Source organism: Dasypus novemcinctus, chromosome 16, assembly GCF_030445035.2.
Source record: "Dasypus novemcinctus isolate mDasNov1 chromosome 16, mDasNov1.1.hap2, whole genome shotgun sequence".
Taxonomy (NCBI): Eukaryota; Metazoa; Chordata; class Mammalia; order Cingulata; family Dasypodidae; genus Dasypus; species Dasypus novemcinctus.
This window is the reverse complement of record NC_080688.1, coordinates 38,810,447-38,831,965: the sequence shown is the minus strand read 5'-3', so window position 1 is coordinate 38,831,965 and position 21,519 is coordinate 38,810,447. Positions and strand designations below refer to the sequence as shown.

The 21,519-nt window shown below is 45.8% G+C and overlaps 1 protein-coding gene across 5 annotated transcripts in view; it reads left to right on the top strand.

Moving 5' to 3' along the window:
• Positions 1–21,519, top strand: part of TMEM241 (transmembrane protein 241) — a 140,070-nt gene that overhangs the window by 110,212 nt on the left and 8,339 nt on the right. For 4 of the 5 annotated variants that reach the window (XM_058277548.2, XM_058277545.2, XM_058277550.2 and 1 more), the window contains one exon: positions 14,961–15,025. In XM_058277548.2, the coding sequence (XP_058133531.1) occupies positions 14,961–15,025 (65 nt within the window). Of the gene's footprint in view, positions 1–2,272; positions 2,504–14,960; positions 15,026–21,519 lie in introns of those variants that run through there. The other variant, XM_058277546.2, reaches the window with a different exon arrangement.

Genomic DNA, 21,519 nt, shown 5'->3' with positions numbered 1-21,519 from the left:
CTGAGGCGTAGGAAGTTACTGCTTAATAGGTGTAGAATTTCTGTTTGGGGTGATGGAAGAATTTCAGTAATGGGTGGTGGTGATGATAGCACAACATTGTGAACGTAATTGATAGCACTGAATTATATACCTTATTAAATGGGAAATTTTGTGTTGTATGTATGTTATGACAATAAAAATTAGAACCATAGGCATCATCTATCTCTATGTGAGGCTTGTTCCGGAAACAAAGTATACTAATAGGTGAGCACTTACCATATTGCACTGAAATTATTTGCCTAGTAATCTCCATAGTTGGTTAATCCGGTGTGGGGATGCTGGAAGGGCAGTTTCTTGCTTTTCATTTTTGTACTTCTAGTGTGTGGCGTGAGGCCTGCATGCTGTTATGCTCGTTGAATGTCATTTGGCCTGAACTTCATCCCAGCAATAACTCAAAGCTCTTTTCCCTTTTCGATTCTAACTCAGTGAAAACTTCTGAGATAGTTTTTAGCTTTGATTTTTAAAAGCTTTCCCAGTGGACAAGAAATAGGTTTACAAGTGACTCATTTCTATTTTGCGGTGAGTGCTGGGAGTTATGTGGCAAGAGTGAGAAGGTCTTGATGGTTTGTGTAAATCATTCAAGTGGAAATTTGCTGGTGGAGGGCATCTTGTGCAAGCTTTGTATTTTCCTAAGGAATTCCCGCTCTCTGGGTGTGTAAAGCTGGGTGTGGCCAGACCTGGAGCCAGGGTTACAGCCCTTGAAATCAGGCAGAGGCCTCATTTCTGCACTGATGCTCCTACAGGACTTGACAGGATAAAGGAAGAAGGCAGGTCAAAAGTAGTCAAGGGTTTTTACCAAGTAGGCACCACATTTCCTACCTTGGAACGTTCCAAGGAAGTGTCAGGCTCTGAGATCCTGGTGTATATCTTTTGGCAAATCTATTCTTTTGCCTCCATTATTGCTAACTATAAAAAAAAATAGCATCAACTGAAGTAATTGTTCTATCAAAAGGAGATGAAAAAAGTCCTCATGGCCTTGGAGCATGAATATGGTGCTTTTATTTAAAGTCCCTTTGAGCTTAAATTAATCTCATTTCCAAACATAGCCTGTGGAGATTAGATCTATCCTTTGAGTGAATCAAAACAACTTAGAAAATAAAAACATCTCAGCCATATTTCTTCCTTTCCAGAAGCAGAGAGTATTGCTTAATTTAGGAGACTGATAGAACTTTTTATTTTTTTTTTTTTTTTATTTTTATTTTTTTCAAAGATCCATTTATCCACCTAATTTCCCCCCCCCCCCCCTCCCCTGGTTGTCTGCTCCCGGCGTCCGCTTGCTGCATCTTGTTTCTTTGTCCGCTTCTGTTGTCAGCGGCTTTGTCCGCTTCTGTTGTCGTCAGCGGCACGGGAAGTGCGGGCGGCGCCATTCCTGGGCAGGCTGCACCCTCCCTTCACGCTGGGCGGCTCTCCTCACGGGCGCACCCCCTGCACGTGGGGCTCCCCCACGCGGGGGACACCCCCGCGTGGCACGGCACTCCCCGCGCGCATCAGCACTGCGCATGGCCAGCTCCACACGGGTCAAGGAGGCCCGGGGCCTGAACCGCGGACCTCCCATGTGGTAGGCAGACGGACGCCCCAACCACTGGGCCAAAGTCCGTTTCCCTGATAGAGCTTTTTAATCCACAGAACAAAAGTTTAAAAAATAACTTTGGCAGAAACCCCTCATTCTAAAAGTAAGTCTTACAGTAGATGAGCACATTTACTGAAAAAAGTACTGGAGAAAGGGAAAAAAAAAAAGAATGAAAAAATCAAGAGACTCCACACCAGATTGTCATTGAATTGCATTTGAGGGAAAATTAGGGCAGTCTCAAATTCTCCATTTGTCTTCTAGAATTAAATGTTCTAAGTAATCTACATTGCTTGGCTTTTTATACTAGTTGGCAAATAATATTTGTCAAATTGATAGCCCCTTTATTTGGAGAAAATTGTAATAGATAAAACAAACAAAAAACCAATCAGGTATTTTAGGATGAGTTCAAATGGAGTGCCCAAAAAGAAAGATGAAGGAAGAATTTCTCTACAGATACCATGTAACACCACTCTACAAACAGGAGATTGATATGGCCTTCTGAGAAATTTGAGTACTGAAGAGAAAAATCTGACACCTAACCTGAGGAAAAGCTAACAACATCTGCACAACTGTTCGAGGAAGATTGCAAGCCCAAGAGAAAGTCTACAAGTTTCTTAAGTTTCTTTTTACTTATTTTATTTTTATATTTTTATATTTTTTTAGGCGGTACTGCAGATCGAACCCAGGACCTTGTACATAGGAAGCAGGCACTCAACCACTGAGCTACATCTGCTCTCCAGTGAACATTGTTTTTTTTTTTTCATTTGTTTTTATTTTTAGGAGGTATCGGGGATCAAAATTGGGACGTCGTACATGGGAAGGAGGCACTCAACCACTTGAGCTACTTCTGCTCCCCCCAAAATTTCTGAGGTTATAACCAAGTAGCCAGTATCACCTAACCAGTATCACCTAGTGTAAAAAAAACACATGGATCTTTGGAGTACATAACTTGTGCTAAAGAGATCAGGGTTTTTGGTACTTAAATTCTAGTATCCACTCCTCCTCCTTGGAATATAGACCAAGAGAACATATAGAAAAGGTATGGTAGACATGTGGGGGACAGAGTTGCATTGAAAAACTTAACCCTATCTGGTTGACTTGAGGCTTTCCTCCCCATGCCCCACCCCTGCCATCAGTACCTGGAGACCAAGAGTCAGTATTGTCCAGCCTACAGTGAAAAGTTTTAGACATGTGAGTGTAAATACTATCACTAAATTGTACCCAGGAAAGTGGTTAAAATGGGAAATTTTGTGTTGTGTATATGTGACCATAAAAAATTGAAATAAAAAAATATATATCCATGTGAAGAAGCAGGGAAATGTGATTGATAATTAAGAGGAAAAATAAACATTTGGAGTAGAACTACAGATGACCAGATATTTTAAATGATTGATTACTTTGTTAAAGAAAATAGGAAGAAAGATGGATAAAATGCTAAGAGAATTTCCGTGCAAAATTGGAATCTAAAAAAATTAGTTATTATAAAACTGAAAAATACACATTAAATTAATAACTTATTGGATGGGTCTAAGAATAGACTGGGCACAGTATGGCAGGCTTAGTAAACTCAAGGTCAATAGAAAATACCCAAATGAAGTACAAAGAGGAAAAAAGAAGGAACAGAACAGAGTGTAAGAGATGTGGTGGGATTGGTCAAAAGGTCTAATAAATGCATAAGTGGAATTCTAGAAAGGCAGTAAAGATTGGGCAGAAGCAATATTTGAAGAGATAATGGCTGGGAAAATTTCTAAACTGTTGAAAGACATCAACCCCAAATAGGAAAATACAAAGAAAACCATACTTAGGTATATCTTAGTCAAACTGTTCAAAACCAAAGCTAATGAGAAAATCTTAAAATCAACCAGAGGGAAAAAACCCACATTATCTAAAATTTAAAATGCAACCATAAAGCTTATGGCTAACATTTTAACTGAAATTATGGATACCAGAAGACTATGGAATGCCATCTTTTTTTTTTTAAGATTTATTTATTCATTCCATTCCCCTTCCCCTCCACCCCGGTTGTCTGTTCTCTGTATCTATTCACTGCGTTGTCTTCTTTGTCTGCTTCTGTGTTGTCAGCGGCATGGGAATCTGTGTTGTCAGCGGCATGGGAATCTGTGTTTCTTTTTGTTGTGTCATCTTGTTGTGTCAGCTCTCCATGTGTGCGGCGCCATTCCTGGGCAGGCTGCACTTTCTTTCACACTGGGCGGCTCTCCTTACGGGGTGCACTCCTTGCACGTGGGGCTTCCCTACGCGGGGGACACCCCTGCATGGCAGGGCACTCCTTGCGCGCATCAGCACTGCACATGGGCCAGCTCCACACGGGTCAAGGAGGCCCGGGGTTTGAACCGCGGACCTCCTGTGTGGTAGATGGACACCCTAACCACTGGGCCAAGTCTGCTGCCAGAATGCCATCTTTAAAGTGCTGAAATAAAGGAAGAGAGATTGGATAATCTCAATACTCCATTCTTTTATTTCTACCTAAAGAGCTGGTTTGAATCTTTTGTGGACCCCAGAAAATTATGTTCTCAAGCTAACCCATTGCTGTGTGTGTAAGCCTATTTGTTGGACTTTTTGGTTAGATTCAGTTAAGGCACCTTTTGATTAGATCAATTTTGATTAGATTTCTTCAGTTAAGGGCCTTTGATTATATTGGGACTCAGAGTAGGTCCCAGTTATTTTACTAGAGTCTTATATAAGGAGACACACACACAGAGAATGCCATTTACCCTGCCATGTGAGAGAGGACTCCAGGATCACCTACAGCTGTGGAAAGACAGAGAAATTCCAAGAGACTGAAAGAGAGGTTGGAGGCTGGAATCAGAGAAACAGCATGAAAGCTGAAGAGACAAGGCCTGGGAGAGATGAGCAATATGCCTCATTGCCCACAGCTGAGCTTGGGGAGAAAGTGAACCTGGAGAAGAAGGCAGAGACCTGCCTCCATTTTGCCTTGCCATGTGGCAGGAATCCAGGATTGCCAGCAGCCAACCTTTGGTGAGACAAAATCTCTGATGATGCCTTGGTTTGGACATTTTCACAGCCTCAGAACTGTAAGCTCTTACCCTAATAAATTCCCATTATGAAAGCCAGCCCATTTCCTATATTTTACATTGCCAGCTTGTCACAAACTAAGACACCTGAATCTTCAAAATTACTATGAAAATGTTTCAAGAATTATTACATGAGGTTTTCTAGACTCTTCCTTTAAATATATATGTGTATTAGATCTCCTAATTCTCAGATTTCTACTGAATCACAAAACCTCAGATTTATATTACACAGCATAGGATTGACTTCTTTGCTAATATCACATATGGAACCTATAGAAATCAAGTGCAGTAGTACTTATTTTGGATAGACACGTCATGTTCCACAATAGAATATAAATGTTTGAAGATAGAATGAATGACTCTCTAAAAATGAAACCAAAGTATAACTGTACATATATAGTATTAGTTAAGATATAGGATAGAATTGTGATTAAGAGTTCCTTGCTGCTCAAAAATTGGCCCATGACACCAAAAGTACAATCGTCAACAACAAAAATATATATTAGACTTCATCAAAATTTTAAAAAATGTACTACAAAAGATAGCATCTAGGAAGTGAAAAGACAACCCACAGACAAATGTCTGAGAAGGGACTGGTATACAAAAAACTTTTACAATTCAATAATAAAAATATAGATCTCAGTTTAAAATGTGCCAAGGCTCTAAGTAGTCAGATCTCCACTGAAGGTATTCAAATGGCCTATAAGCACTTGGAAATATGGTTAACATCATTAGCCATCAGAGAAATCCAAATCAAAACTATGATTAGATACCACTTCACGCCCACATGGATGACTATAATAAAAAAGATGAAAACAAAGATGTGAGAAATTGGAACCCTGACACATCTCTGGTAGGGCTGTAAAATGGTGTAGCCACTGTGCAAAATGGATTAAACAGTTAAACATAGAGTTACTCTATGACCCAGCAGTTCTGTTCCCAAGTATATACCCAAGAGAAGTGAAGACATATGTCCACACAAACACTTGTGCATGAATGTTCATAGCAGCATTATTTATAATAGCCAAAAAGGGGAAATAATTCAAATGCCTATCAACTGATGAATGGATGAATATAATGTGATATATCCATACAATGTAATAGTGTTTGTCAATAAGAAGGGATGAAATACTGATACATGCTACAACATGGGTGAATCTTGAAAACAGGCTAAATGAAATCAGCCAGCTGCAAAAATCCACACTGTATGATTTCACTTCTGTGAAATTTCCAGAATGGCAAATATAGAGACAGAAAGTAGACTAGTGGTTGCCTAGAGCTGGGAGGTGGGATGGGGAAATGACTGCTGTAGGGTATGGCTGAATATTTTAAAAAAGAAGAAACACTGGTCCAGGGAGCAGCAGCAACAGCCTCACCTGTTAGAAATGCAGAAGACGGGACCCTTCTGCTTCATATGCATTAACCAGTACTCTGTAAACTTTAGTCGACATCTGGTAGAAATGCAGATCATCTCCGGATCCTGCAGATTTCCCTTTGGTCTAGGGTGGGCTCCAGCTCCTGCATTTCTAACAAGCTCTCAGCTGCTCCCAGTGCTTCTGGTCCATGGACCACGCTTTGAGTGGCAGGGGTTTAGATCACAGACTTGGAGGCAGATTGAACTGGGATTGACTGATCACCACAAAATAGCTGTGTTCCCTCAGTTTCCTCCTTTCAAAGATGGAGATATGAATACCACCCCCGTTCACCACCTTCTAGTTGCATGGAATTGGAACTCACTCACCTACCTGAAGCAAAATAAGTGGTTTTCCTGGCAGGCCACAAGGATGATTCATAGACCTTAAAGGAAGGATGTATAGTTGGGCCTCAGGAAAGAAACTTCAGTCAGATAAGTTCTAGCCAGGGGGCCGGGTCATGTAATGCAGCCCTGCAAACATAAGAGCTGAGGGAGGTAGGAGGGAGAAAGTTTCAGAGAAGAGGCGCCTGGTCTGGAGACCCAGAGTTTTCTTCTGTGGTTACCTACCTCACTAGCTTGTTTTGGCAACTAAGCAAGATAATGTCTCTAAAGTGTCAGGCAAGTCTTGGCCCAGCAATATGCATTACGTAAATAAGAGCTGCACCGACGGATGATGATGGGGATGGGGATGTCATGCCTCGTTTTACCAGGATCGGGCCTACTTTTTTTCATCAATGTTATAATTGGTTCTAAGAAATTGGCAGTCTGATGGACATTTTTGTGCAAGTGAAGTATGTGTGATCAGGGATTTGACCCTAGCTTCGTAAGAGAATCACTAGGGGTCTTTTCACAAATCCTCATAGCTTAGCTGGGCCTCATGCAAAGAGATTCTGATTTGATTGCTGTGACAGGACAGGCTTTTTTGTTTTGCTTTTTGGCTTTTTAAAAACTTCTTAGGATGTTCTGATGTGCAGCCAGGATTGAGAACTCCTGAGTCTATTGGACATCTCTAGGGTTAACAAAGCCACGGTCAAGGCTGACCTGGGGTGGAAAGAAGGAATGGCAAAGGAATCTGGAGCCCTGGGTTTTCCATCCCAACTCTTCCCTTGTGAAAACTCTGTGCCTTGAGTGAGGTATGTCATCTGTGTGCGCTTCCGTTTCTTCTGTGGAATGGGCTATTCATCCTACTGTGCAGGTTGACGTAGATGATATATGTGACTCTGGTACATCTTTTGCTTGCGTTGAACGTTGATTACTTTCTTCCCCTAGCTTCCCTTAAGTAGATGTTGATGCCACGTTTTTCTAATTTCATTCTCATTCTCTTATTTCTTCTGTGAAATATAAGTGTTTAAGCCATCTAAGGATTTTCTAGATTTAAATTTTCTTCTCCCTTCACATGACCCTGATCTCTTTTTTGTTTCTGATCTATGTTCTGAAACCCACAGTGCTTATGGTAAATGTGGTTTTTCTGATATCTGGCAAAATGAATGGCTCATTGTATATTTTAGTGGAGTGCTAACAAATACTGTTAATAGCCATGACTGGAGTTCATCATGAGTTTAATAATGACCCTGATCATGATGATAAATCATAGAAGTAATAATAAGGGTCAATTGAGTATTTTAAAATATGCCAAATAGGAAGTGGATGCTCAACCAGTTGGGCACCCGCCTGCCACACGGGAGGTCCCAGGTTCAGGTCCCCCTGTCTCCTAAAGAAGATGAGCAGACAGTGCCTCCCGCTGCAGTGAGCTGGATGCTGCCTCCCACTGCAAGGAGTAGATGCCACAAGCCAGCAGATGCTGCAGCCCTCAGGGAGGAGATGTGGCTCAGGCCTTTGGGCACTTTCCCCCCATGTGGGAGGTCCCGGGTTTGGTGCCCCATGCATCCTGAGGAAGTGCAAGCAAACAATGAGCAGACAGACAAGAGAACCATCTGGGGGAGGGGAGATAAAGAAAAACAAAGTAAAAAAATCGTAAAACAAGTGATCTGGGAACTTGAATTGAAATTTTAAAAAAACCACTATTCTTGTGGGGGACGTGTTGGTGCAGGTGTGATATATTTATTAAATAATACACAGAACACTGTGGACTTAGTAAGGGGTCCATGGTTTTCACCTGACTGGCAAAAGGGTCCATGGAACAAAAAGGTTAAGAACCCCTGTCATAGAGGAAGGAAAGGAGAAGGGCTGGGCAGACAAAACAACAGGTGTCTTCTACACCTTTCCATGCATCACCATCACCAGGGTACTTGTCAGAAATGCACAGTCTCAGGTCCCATCCCAGACCTCCTGAACAGCATCTGCATTGTAACAAATCCCCAGGTGATAAGCACACACATTGAAATTGGAGAAGTTCTCCTCTACACCCTCCAACTCCGGCAGCAAGGCTCAAGAACTACCTCTGCAAGCTGGTGTGCAAACACTCTGCTCCACCACATGTCCAGGATTTGGAGGCGTGTGTTGACCTGTTTCAGAGGCTGTGTTGTAGACTTTCATATAATGCTACTCGCCTGGTATTTGGAATTTTTTTTTTAAGGTTTATTCATTTACTTTATTTTTCTTTCTTTATCCCCCTCTCCCCCAGGTGGCTCTCTTGTCTGTCTGCTCATTGTTTGCTCACCTTCCCCAGGAGGCACCTGGCACCAAACCTGGTGGTTCTCAAGTCTTTGGTTCCAGTTGTCCTTAAGACATGAGAAGGGATTTGAAAATTGACAGTATAGTGACCTTTGGGGCTATATGATCTGCTCTGATGATCTAGTGCAGTTACATAAAATTTTTCAGGCACTTACCATACATCGGCCTCTGTTGTTAGGCCCCAAACCTACAAAGGCGAATAGCCCACTCTGCTGGGGAGCCCACATATTTCAGGAGAGTGTGGCTCCTGCAGTCGCAAGGACTTAGGGACTTAGGGAAGCATCAGAAGCAGAAACTCTGTGTCCACTAACCAGTGATTCCTCATTCCCCATTCCCACCCCTGCCAACGTGTATTCTAACTTGACTGAATTTGCATATTCTGATTATTTCGTATGAGTGACATCATAAAATATTTGTCCTTTTGTGCCTGTCTCATTTCACTTAACACGATGCTTTCGAGGTTCGTTGAGGATGGATTTTTGAAAGGTGTGGAGGAATTGTGTGGGAGGTCCTACGAGATTATTCCAAGCAGAGAGAACTAGCTGAGCAAAACCCTGTTTGAAAACCTACAACCACTTTCAGTGGGTGTTTATGGCTGGAACTCGGGCTGAAGCGGTGGGCCGTGGAGGATTGTGCGCGGGCTCGAGTCTGTCACTTTTTGAAGCAACAACAACAGAAATACAACAAACCTGCATCTCTTTCTCCCCCAAACACCTGACTCTCTTGCAGGTTCCCCCTAATGACCCCTCCCCCCCTTTCTTTTTCCTTAGAAAAATGGAAAATATTATTTAGGATTGAAATGAATGTTTGAAAAACAAGCCTAATCTGCATTAAATACCAAAATCTGTTTAAATAACACAGAGGTCAGGACATCAGTTGACAAAGCCAGGAAGTTCAAAGCCAGGCTGTTGACACACTGAATTGAGTTCTGCTGTTTTTGGCATTCCTTCGCCAGTGGCAGGGTCCTGGTGTTTGTTCTTCAGATCTGCGTGTGAGAAGGAGACATTCCTAGGACTAAGAAAGAAACTCTTTCTTCTTTGGGAAAAATACTGTATTTTCAAAAATGCCTTTAACAAGAAAGAACAATTGGTAATGACGGCCACTTCTTCTGTCCTTGAATGGCAAGTTCCAAGAGTAAAGTGAAGTCTTTTTCATGCATGGATTATAGCCACTTTTAGGGGTTTGTGTTTGGTGTTTAGTTATGCTTTTACTGACTTTTTTTGGAGAGCAAAAGGTGTGGTTTTATTTCGGGGGGTTGGAGATGTGGAAGGGGCTGGAGCCCTTACCGGCCCCTCAGGGTGACCTTGCGGCTTTAGGGCTGTGATGTCCTGATTGGATGCTGCCCCATCACCACGAGTGGGAGGCCCTGGGCTGATTCTGTCCCTCTCAGGGTCCCCAGGCACAGCCCAGCAGCGGGCGGAAGGCTTCACACCTACCAACTTGGGCCCAGGCCTTTCGCTCTTTTCTGAAGCACAGGAGAGAGAGGGGGGAGATGGCTAGGATTTGGGAGGCCCTCCCCAAGGTGCGCCCAGGCCTAGGAGACTGTCCTCGGGGCGCTGGCTCTGGAGTCCGAGCTGAGGGAGGGACCAACACCTCGTGACCACTGGGGCCCTTAGTTCCTGTCAGCCCTGAGAGTGGCGGGCAGGGCACAGGGCCAGCCGTCCAGGCCATGGCTGGAGCTCGGCGGAGTGGCCCTCCTGGGGGATAAGGCTCTGGAGAGGCCGCTGACTGGCCAGAGCTGGGCAGGCTGGCAAGTCCCCACCCCGTTGACAGAGACCGAGCCCGCGCAGGGCTGGAGCCCAGAGGGCGTCGACTGGTAAGCTGGGCTGGTCTCCGGTGCTCGGGGTGGGTGCGGTGAGAGGCGGGTGGGGGGGCGGTGAGGTGCCTCCAGGGCTCCAGCCTCAGTGCTGCCACCCGAGCGCCCTGAGCCCCAGGCCCCCTCATCAGGGTCATCACTCAGGAAGCCCCCGGTGCAAGCAAATGTCAAAATGCACGCGTTCCTAAAACAAGAACTTGGCGAACGTGGTGGAGGTGGCAGTGAAACGCTTCGAGGGTGGGGCTGGAAAATAAGAGCTGAGATGGGTCCCATGCCTGCATGTTCTTGGTAAAATTACTGCTCTGTGATTTAAGATTTGTATTTAATAACCTTGTCTTCAAGGACCTGGAGGTTAGAAATTAAAGAAATCCTTCCGGTCTCTCTCTCTCTCACACACACACACACACATACACACACCAGCACATCCCTTTGTAAGCTTCCAAGGTATTTCAGAATCACGAGACCTTTTCTTTTCCTATTTAGCCCTTTTTTTAAAAAAAATTTATTTATTTATCCCCCCCCTTGCCGTTTGCTTGCTGTCTGCTCTGTGTCTATTTACTGCGTGTTCTTCTGTGCCTGTTTGTCTCCCTTTGTTGCGTCATCCTGCTGCGCCAGCTCTCTGTGGGTGCGGGCCATCAGCTCTCCGTGGGTGTGGGCCAGCCTGCCCTCACAAGGAGGCCCCGGAAGCAAACCTAGGGCCTCCCATATGGTAGACGGGAGCCCAGTCGATCGAGCCACAACCGCTTCCCACACTTTTGTTTTTAAACACTTGTTCTGTGTTTAACGATAAGAGATTTTGTTTCTGTGCTGAAAAACTCTGTTCTGAATTTCTAGTTATATATTAATACCCTACTGTATACATTACTGTCCAGAGCAGAATATGAGCTTTGAGCACCTAAAGACCCTTGCTCTCAGAGCAGACTCCTAGCGAGCAGAGAGCAGGCCAGCGCCGAGCCCGTTTTGAGAGCGGACGCTCCCCAGGGCTGAGCAGGGCCTCTGGCCGCCCCCAGGCCATGGGCTCAGGCGGGTGGAGACCCCGGCCTGGACCTTGGGATGCCACGATCTAGTTCAGGAGACAGACTTCCATTCAGACGGACGGTCGACAAAGCCGAGCGTGGGCAGTGAGCGCAAGCTCCTGTGGAGGAGGGCACAGCGCCGGGGGGCCGGGCGCAGGCCCCCTTTCAGCAGGGTCTCACCAGGTGCCGTGAAGATTTAGTCAGGGGAAGAAGTTGGTAGAGGGCAAGAGGGAAGAATTAAGAATTCAGGCTGAGAGAAAGGAATGGGTTCTCTTTCACAAGCTGTGTGGCGCCCGAGGGGCCCTGTCCCGGGTTTCTGGCTCCCCACTTCTGCTCCTCACTGGCGTGCACTGGCCGGGCCAGGGTCTGTCACTCACTCCTGGGTCCTGGTTTCCCACCCGTGAGCTACAGGAGCCCCGCCCACCTCTCAGGTGCTGCCCTCGGTGGCCGTGAAGGGGCATTCTGTACCCAGATTGCAAAGCCAGCCCCTCCTGGCCTCTCTTCCACAGTGGGGTGCGAAGTGGAGTGGCCCTTGGCATTAGAAGATCTAACATCCACACATTCAGCTGTTCTTGAGACGCCCCCCCAGGCCCCCGGCATAGAGAAATCCATCCCTTTGCTGAGGTGTGGATTTGCCCCTCACACACGGCACAGTCGGATGTGCGGGAGGGAGAGAGTCACGTCGGGGGTACATCGGGCTGGCTGCCTGCCCAGCGTCTGCCTCGCTTTGAGGCTGCACCTGGTCCTTTGTTATGCAGTGACGTCTGTGAAATGATAGAACTCTGGTTATTGTGTGAGTGAGGTGTGCGTGTGTAAAAATGCCTCCCAAAAGAGAGCTGATTTCTGGGGTTGGTAGTGAAAGTAAAAGAAAGTGGAGAAGTGAGTTTTAAGCCTCATCTCCTTTTCTTCATCCTGGTTAATCTGGAAGTAATGCAGTTCTTAGCAGCCCGTGGTTAAAGGCAGTGCTTCAATATGTGCTCATCGATTGTAACCAATGTACCACACCAATGAAAGATGCTGTGAATGGGAGAAGTGGAGATGGGGTGGGGTGTATGGGAATCTCCTATTTTTTTGATGTAACATTTATGTAATCTCAAGCTTCTTTTAAAAAAAAAAAAGTAATTTGTTTTTAGGAGGTACCAGAGATGGAACCTGGGACCTCATGCATGGGAAGCAGGGGCTCAACCACTGAGCTACCCTCACTCCCCATAAGTAATGTTTTTATAAGTAAAAAAATAAATATGTTCTATTTTTTAAAAAAAAAGAAAATGGAGAGGCAAAGCAACTGAATAGATTGAAAAGTGGCCCATCTGACTCCATTGTAGCTCTACAGCGTTGAAAAAATTCACTACACACTGTCTGCCGAAATAAGACACAGCTATTTGTGAAATTTCACTGTGTGTCCCAGCCAACAGAAACTCTGCCCATCGATTGGGAGATAAAACTTTGGAGAAGTTTGAGAAGGTGGCTCGGGGAAAGGCAGGAGACTGTACAAACAGTTCCAGGAAGCAGCTGATGGCAAAGGCACCAGCGTGGCTACTAAACGAGCCTTATTTTCAAGTCAGGGCTGGTTTGCAAATTTTAAGACATATTTTTCTTGGCATAAGGTGAAGTTAGTAGGAATAAGCGGACCAGCTGTCTATGTCATGGCAAACGTGATTCCTCCTAAGCTAAAGAAGTTCAGGGAGGGGCAGAGACGTAAGTTACTGCAGTGTGAGAGCTGCAGGCAGTGTGGGAGTTGACAGCTTCCCCGGCTAGACTAAAAGTCATGTGAAAAATAAGCAGAGAATAAGGAGAGGAACTCCCTGTTCAAAGAATGCCTTGAAGGGCTGGTAATGGGAGGCAAGGATGAAGACAATGGTGAAGAATTAGAAAAGGCTGGTTGAGCCCTTGATAAATTTTGTGAGGTGTTCCTATATGCCAAGCTGTCAACATCACCAACATCCATTGGTACATTGGAACCTTTTTCAGCCATTCCAAGATCTAGATCTCCATTGGCACCATCCCATGGGAACTTCTGAGGAATTGCAGAAGGAAAGAGGGACAATGTCATTCATTGTGTACTTTAAAAAAGAAACTCCCACGTTGAGAAATCTCGTTCCTCTTATCCTTTGGGTTCTGCTTTGCACTGGTCTCTGTCTCAGTTTCTACGTCTTTGTTGATCCTGAGGACTATGCAGGTGTGGGGTTTTTGTTGTTGTTGTTATAAAGGCATTTGCTGCAAATCAGTAAAGGGAGGCAAACAGAAGGTGAGCCCAAATGGGTAAATTAGAAAGGTTCCAAAATCTCACAGCATTTATAAGCATAAGGTTGCAGGATTATAGCTCCAGACTTCTTCCTTTGATGGTCAATGTAAGTTCTTTTGAACTTCAGCCTTTCATTTTCTTCCTGAGGATGGAACTCATCAAACCAGCCCCTTCCTTCTGACCATCTGCTTGCTGCCTTGTTCCCAGCTTGGAGCCCCCTTGACTGGGATTACTGAAGACCTCCAGCCCGAATGGCACGTATTCCAACACAGCCTGCTGCCTGCTGCTTCTCGCTGCCACCAAAGAAAGCGAGTCTATAGGGTTACCTTCCTAATGGAAGCAGTTTTGACCTGCCAGATGCAGAATTCCAGAAACAAAAAACATCATTTCTGAAGCAGACATTCCAGCGCCGCCAAGGCCCTTGGCATATAGGAATCCATCCCTGGTTCGCACAATCTCTTCCTTTGTTCAGTCTGTTTAGAGGCACCTCTGGATCTAAGCCCTGTTCTTGCTATTCCTGAGACTTTATTGTAATTTCTAGTTCTGAGAGAGGTGGGGATGAAGAGCCTCTTCCCTCCCCTCTGGCCTCTAGGTATTTGCAAATGTTGATTAGTTAATGACTTAATTGCTCCCTTTCACGGGAAGCACCTGATTTCTTAGTGTCGGGTTCATAAGCCAGAAAAACGGGTTATTAGAACTGGGAAGACAGGGAAGTGGGCAAAGGCAGGCTGACAGGTATGTTTTCACCTGGAGGATTTGGGAACAGGTAAGTCTGCATAGCTGAGGCAAGATGGGAATGAGTCTTCTTAAGATGCCCCTTCCCCAGAGAGATGTTGGCTGTTGATGTCCACCTCCTTTGAGGGCTTTGGAAGTTAAATGTGTCTTTTTTAAGAAAATACTTAATTTTTAAAAAATGTGTCTTTGAAGATTCCCACCCCCAAAATAGATTACTTAGGCATTTTTAGCACTAAGGGCTTTGCTCTCAGAGGCAGCACTAAATCAAGGGAACTAGAAGGTGCATAGAAAAGAAGCACATGAAGTGAAAAGAAATGGCTTGACGTTGAGGATCTGAACTTCTATGAACCCAGTTTGTGTGTGTGTGTGAGGGGGGACACTCTGGAGAAGGTTTCAGCCGTCTTCCTTTGATGACCTTTGTTGAACCTCTCTCTGCAGGTAATCACGGCTGGTTTATCGGTATTGCTGTTTGATATGATCCTGGCCAGTGCAACTGTGGGTTGGTAAGTCTTTTCCCATGAGAGGAAATGCAAATTACTTATTTTGGCTTCATCAGGATACTATTTTTTTCTTTTTTTATCTCAGATGTTCAAAAAGAGTATGTGTGTTGGGCATATGTCAGTCTCCATCCAAATGGAAATCCCATGTTAAAGGAGATTAATTTTTTTAAACAGCTGTTTTGTTGAAGTGTAACTGTACATTCAGAAAAGTGCAAACAGCATAGATATACACCTTGATGGATTTTCACAACCTGTAACCAGCACCCAGATCCAGAAACAGCACATCCCCAAGTGTGCCTTCAGGTTGCTAGCCCACAGAAGAGTAACCACAACCGCGGGAGCTTTTTAAAAATGTAGCTAAGTTTGGGGTTCTTTCCTTTTCTTTGATCCTTCAATTCAGTTTCTCTTAGGCAAGCTCTAAATCATCCTTGTTGAGAATGTGGATACCCATTTGCCTCTCACTAAGACACCTGAGCAGAGACCTGAGGGATGTGAAGGCGTGAGCCATGGGGATATCTGGGGGAACAGCAAGTGCAAAGGCCCCAAGGTCAGAGTGTGCTTGGTCTGCTTGAGGAGCAACGTGGAGCAGAGTGACAATGGAGAGTAGTAGGAAATGAGGCTGGAGAGGTGTTCAGCAGACCATATGGGGCCTCAGATCCATTGAAAGGCTTCCCCAGAGTGAGATGGGAGGGATTTTGAGCAAAGGAGATACTGCTTCTATGTTAAAATGTATCCTCAGTGTGCTGCGTGGAGAACAGGCTGTCAACCCGGTGGGGAGGAAGCCAAAAGATCAGCTAGGGGCTGTGGCAGCGATGTAAGAGATGGTGGCTGGGACGGGGTGGAGTGGCAAGAAGTGGTCGGACACCTGAAATGGAAGAGGGTAAAGGCAATAGGATTTGGGAGGAAGAGAGTCGACAAGGATGACTCCTAGGTTTCTGTTTTGTTTTTTAGGAAGTACTGGAGATCGCATCCAGGACTTCGTACTTGGGAAGCAAGCTCTCAACCACTGAGCTACATCCACTCCCCGATGAGAGTTGGTTTTTTCATTTATTTGTTTGTAGGACATACCAGAGATCAAACCTGGGACCTCATACATGGAAAGCAGGTGCTCAACCACTCGCGCCGCCTCTGCTCCCTGGCTCCTAGGTTTTTGGCCTGAGCAGAGGAAAGAATGAAGTTGCTTTTTGCCAGGATGGGGAATGATGTGTGCAGAGCAGAGTTTTTGCGAGGTGGGGCGGGAGGCGTCAGGAGTAGGTTGGGATGTACCGAGGCTGAGGTGCCTTTTAGACCTCCAGGTCGAGGTATCGAGCGGGTAGTTGGCTAACCCAGTCTGGAGGCCAGGGGAGCAGAGAACCTTTCTGCTCCTGGGCCACACACGCCCATGCCCAGCTCAGAGCCTCCCAGCTCGACTGCTCTGCAGGAATGCGCGCCTTCACCTTATCAGCTAGCCACTGACTTTTCATCCTCTGGGTCTCTGCATCAAGTGACCTCCTCAGAGAGGCCCGCCCTGGCCACTCCCCGTAGAAACACCCCTGCTATTTCCCATGGCCATGTTTGTTTCCTTGCCAAAAGTTCTGACTGCCTGGAATCACCTCGCTTGCTCATCTTCCTGCTCGTAGGGGTCTGCGCCCCTCATAGAAGCTACCTTCTATGGGGTGCATAGAAGCACCCCACCCGGAGGAGTCTGGACTCTGCAGGGAATGCAGGAGAGAGCCGGTGGTGGGTTCTAAGCAGGGGGTGATGAGCAGGTGGGCCCTTGGGGAGGACCCCAGAGGCCGCGGTGTGGAGAGGATGCTCCGGAAGCTGCAGCTCCACGACAACCTGCTTCCCCTGTGGGAGGAGCACAGGAGCTGGAGGTGGAGCTGGGTCGGTAGCTGCAGAGCGCATCTCCTGGAAACGCAGCCCATGCCATCTCCCTGGGAGCTGTTGACTCACAAGGGGGTTTGGCCGACTAGCCTAAGGCAAGGAGGGCGGGCAGGCTGCGTGGAAGTACGACCCACTGGCGCAGTGACTCAGACTTGACCAGCTCTGGGAACTTGCCCTTCAAAATCTGGTGCCAAGCCTGTGGCAGGTGGAAGGGGTGGCTTTGCCCTTGTTACTAGCTTGTCTTTGTGCAGCCTGGCCAGGCTGGGTGGGCGTGGCCGTGCTGCGCCACCCGTTGCAATGCTGAGGGTATTAAGGCCTTGCTCTCCCCTGGATTACTAATATCCAAACTGGTACCTGCAATCATGACAGAAGCTTTTGGTTGTGGTTTGGAGGTGAGGTGAAGGTGAGGGAGGAAGTAATCGTGTGCTTTACACTGTTAAAATTGCTCATTGCTACCCTTATTTGTAGATATGCTTTAATTTTATGTGTGTGTGGGGGGGGGTTGTTTACTTATGTAATTTACAACTATATAGGGAAGCAATTGTGGCTCAACTAATAGAGCGTCCACCTACCATATGGAGGGTCCAGGGTTCAATACCCAGGGCCTCCTGACTGTGTGGAGAGCTGGTCCATGCTCAGTGCTGGTGTACGCAAGGGGTGCTATGCCATGCAGAGGTGTCCCATGCATAGGGGAGCCCCACATGCAAGGAGTGCACCCCACAAGGACATCCATCCTGTGCGAAAAAAGTGCAGCCTGCCTGGGAGTGCCGCCGCACACACACAGAGCTGACACAGCAAGATAATGCAACAAAAAAAGCAACACAGTTTCCCAGGACAGGAATACAAGCAGGCACAGAAGAACACACAGCAAAGGGGCACAGAGAGCAGACTATTGGGGGGGGGGGGGAGGAGGGAAGAGAAATAAATAAATCTTTAAAAAAAAGGTATTTAAAACAAACGAAAAAACTATATAGTCAATACACATAGTTCGTAAAACATTTAGAACAATACAGAAATACACGTTGTTGAAAGCATATGTCTCAGAAGTGCTTTGGCTCACGGCTTGCACCACGCCTCCGTGCAGAGACTTCGGTTGTCCTGATGTGTTTGAGGCTTGTGAGGCTGAGAATCTTCTCAGGTAAAACATGGCTAAAAGCTTTCGGAGTAAGTGGAAAAGGAAGATGCATGCTGAAAAGAGAAAAAAGAATTCCCAAAGGCGCTGAGCAGACTTAAAAGTATTCTTAAGTAGATAGTGATGTGTTAATGAAAGATGTTCAAGAGATTGCAACGGCGTTGGTACCCACATATTGCCAAGTGAAAATGCAGTGTGTGGTGAAAGATGAGAAAGATGGCATGAAAATGGAGACTGATATTGAGATAAACAAAAAGAGTCTTCTAGACCAGCATGGACAATACCCAGGATGGATGAACCAGAGGCAAAGAAAAAGACTGAAGGGGAAGGGGAAAAGCAAAGCAAAGAATTTGACCTGGTAGACTCAGAGAAACTTAAAACATGGCACCTTGGACAGGTGTTTGATTACAATGTGTACATTGATTTCACTTTCCATATTGTTTACCTATTTGGTTCTATATTTAAACCTGTCCCTTTTCTTCCATTCGAACCCTACATTCTCCTTAGTTTGTAATGGGAACTGAAACTGTTTTCTTCAATTAAAAAAAAAAAAAATGTAAATGTCTCGGGGATTGGGTTTGGCTTAAATGGTTGAGCACCTGCTTTCTATTATGAAGTCCAAGGTTCAATCCCTGGTACCTCCTAAAAACAAAACAGTTAAACAAATAAAAAAAACAATAACTCTCATTGGGGAAGAGGGTGTAGCTCAGTGGTTGAGCGCCTGCTTCCCATGTATGACGCCTGGGCTCAATGCCCAGTACCTTCTTAAAAACAAGAAACAAAGTAAAGGTCTCAGTAGGAGAAACTGTTGGGGATGTGGAGAGGGGTTGTATTTGGGCACTCTTTATACCTTCTGCACAATTGTTCTTTAAAACTAAAATTGTTTTTAAAAAAATAAAGTCTATGAAGACGACAACAATAAAAAGTACACCATAAATAAACTAAAAAAACATAAAAATGTAAAGGTCTCTACCTCCCTCATCTCTTGCCAGAAGGAAGCGCAGTGGGAGAACAATTCACTGTTTGCTCAGGCAGGTTTATTCCAAGTGAGGGGCACTCTTGTCACTGAGGAGGGATAAGACCAGGGGGCCCTAGCCAAGGACACTGTCTCCAGAATGAAACCACATGAAGTGGTGCTTGCCAAGAAAGATGACGTTTCCATCCCGTGGGAGTGGGTTGGTCCTGGCTGAGCCTGGTGATGCCAGCTTCCTCTCCGAGGCCACGAGGCCATGCTGGACTGCCCGCGGGCTGCCTGCCTGCCCCATACCATTCATGCATCATATTGTGTAGAATAGTTCATATTTGTTGTTGCTATCTACTGTTTTTCCCTTAACGTTGTTTTAAAAAGAAAAACCAGCCCAGAGTCATTTTAAGAGAATGTTTTCATATATTGTTTGGCAGTTTTTGTTTTTTTTTTTCACAGAAGAGCAGTCCAAAACTGAAGTGCAGACAAATTTTAGAATAGGGTTTTACATTTCTTTACCAGGTTTTTCAGGAAGGAAAAAGTATAGCTTTGCTCCGCTTTGCTCAAGTAACCAAGCTTTGCATGGTTCTAGGAAATAAGTACTTTTTTCCCATGCCTGGGGCCAAAGTAATCCTAGAAGCCAGCCCCTTTTTTTTGGCAAGTGTTTGCAAGTTGGACCTGCAGAATTATGGTCTGTTTGGCCCAGGGACCACAGTGCTGGTTGGTGAGTGAGTGGTGGGCGCCTGCTGCCTGAGTGTGCCCAAGGCCGTCTCCCAAGGCTCCCTCTTGGGGATAATCCCCAGGGCTGTTGTAGGGACAGAAGCAGGGGTGGTGTTTTTAAACTTCAGTAGGAGATTCCTACCAGGTAGCTGGGGAGAGGGTCGCTCGCCCTGGGGAATGCCAGGATGGGAAAGTCCAAGAAATGAATTAGTGCCTTGTGCCTCCTTGAGCTGGAAGGGGTTCGTTCCATAAGCAGATGTCTTATGTCTAGTATACGCCAGGAGCCACTCTTGAATAAAAGTCAAAAGGTGTCTGTCCTTGCTCATTTCCTGCCTGAGGACAAGTCCATATCTCCACCATCCCAGAGGGACAGAAACGAATCTTTTTGCTTATGGCATTCAGAAAAAGCCATCCCCAATCTCCCTCAGGAACTCCCAGTGTGACAACTTCTGCCCCAAGAAGAAAAATGGAAGGAAAAGAAAAAGTAGCAAATCTTCTACATGCTCTTCCACTTCCTCCTCCTGCTCTCATCTTTGTTTTAATAATATTAATGAACCGCTTATTGAGCAACTAGTGTGTTTCAGACATTTTTTAACCCGATACTATCTCCTTTACCTTTCACAACAACCTTCCAAGTTATCCCTGTTTTAAAGATAAGAAAGGAGGAAGCGGATGTGGCTCAACTGATAGAGCGTCTGCCTACCATATGGAGGGTCCAGGGCTCGATACCCAGGGCCTCCTGACCCGTGTGGTGAGCTGGCCCATGTGCGGTGCTGCCGTGCACAAGGAGTGCCATGTCATGCAGAGGCACCCCTGCATAGGGGTGCCCCACGTGCAAGGAGTGTGCCCCACAAGGAGAGCTGCCCTGCATGAGAAAAGTGCAAGCCCGCCCAGGAGTGGGATTGCACATACAGAGAGCTGACACAGCAAAATGACGCAACAAAAAAGAGGCGCAGTTTCCCCGTGCCACCTGGTAATGCAAGGGGACGCAGAAGAACATACAGCGAATGGACAGAGAGAGCAGACAACAGGGAGGATGGGGAGAGAAATAAAATAAATCTTTAAAAAAATAAAGATGAGGAGGCTGAGTTTCAGAAATGTTTAAGGGACTTTTCCAAGATTTTTTAGATACTAAATGATGGGGCAAGATTGCACCCCAGGTCTTTGTCTAAATCCCCATAACCTGCCAAACTACCTCCCTAGAATGGATCTGGGAAATGCTGAGGATTTACCAGCAGTGGGAGGAGTGGACAGGTAGAAGCTGGTCCCAGGAGCTGGAAGGGAAACTGGCTGGAATGCTCTTCCCACGGGTGGAATCCCTCATAAAGAGTTCTAGGTGATTCAGCAACACAGAGGGAGGGTTTCCCAGGGCAAGACACTTCTCCCTCTTGCTCAGGGGCTGACATGGGTGAACTAAGAATGTCCAGTGGAACAATTTTTAGGAAAAAGATCTCATTCTTAGCTTTTTAATTCTAGAAGCAATCATTCTATCAGCTAAAGATTTTTCAGTGAAGATGGTGGAACCATTAAGAGGTATAAGATATCCCATCTTCAGGGAATTTTCAGGGTAAGGAGACGTCAAAGAGATAATTTATGGGACAGGATAGTACCCGTTTAAATGCCCAGTGAATGTAAAGACAAAGAGGGAGAGAGGACAGGGATGATCCAGCCGAGGTCCTTGGACCTGGCATGAAAGCTTACCGCGGAAGGGGAGAAGCTTAGCCGGGTCGGGGGCTGGGAGGGGCTTGGCCTCTCGAGGCCCCCGAAGGCAGGGTAGGACTGAGGGCTGGAGGCACCCGTGGTGACAGGTAAGGC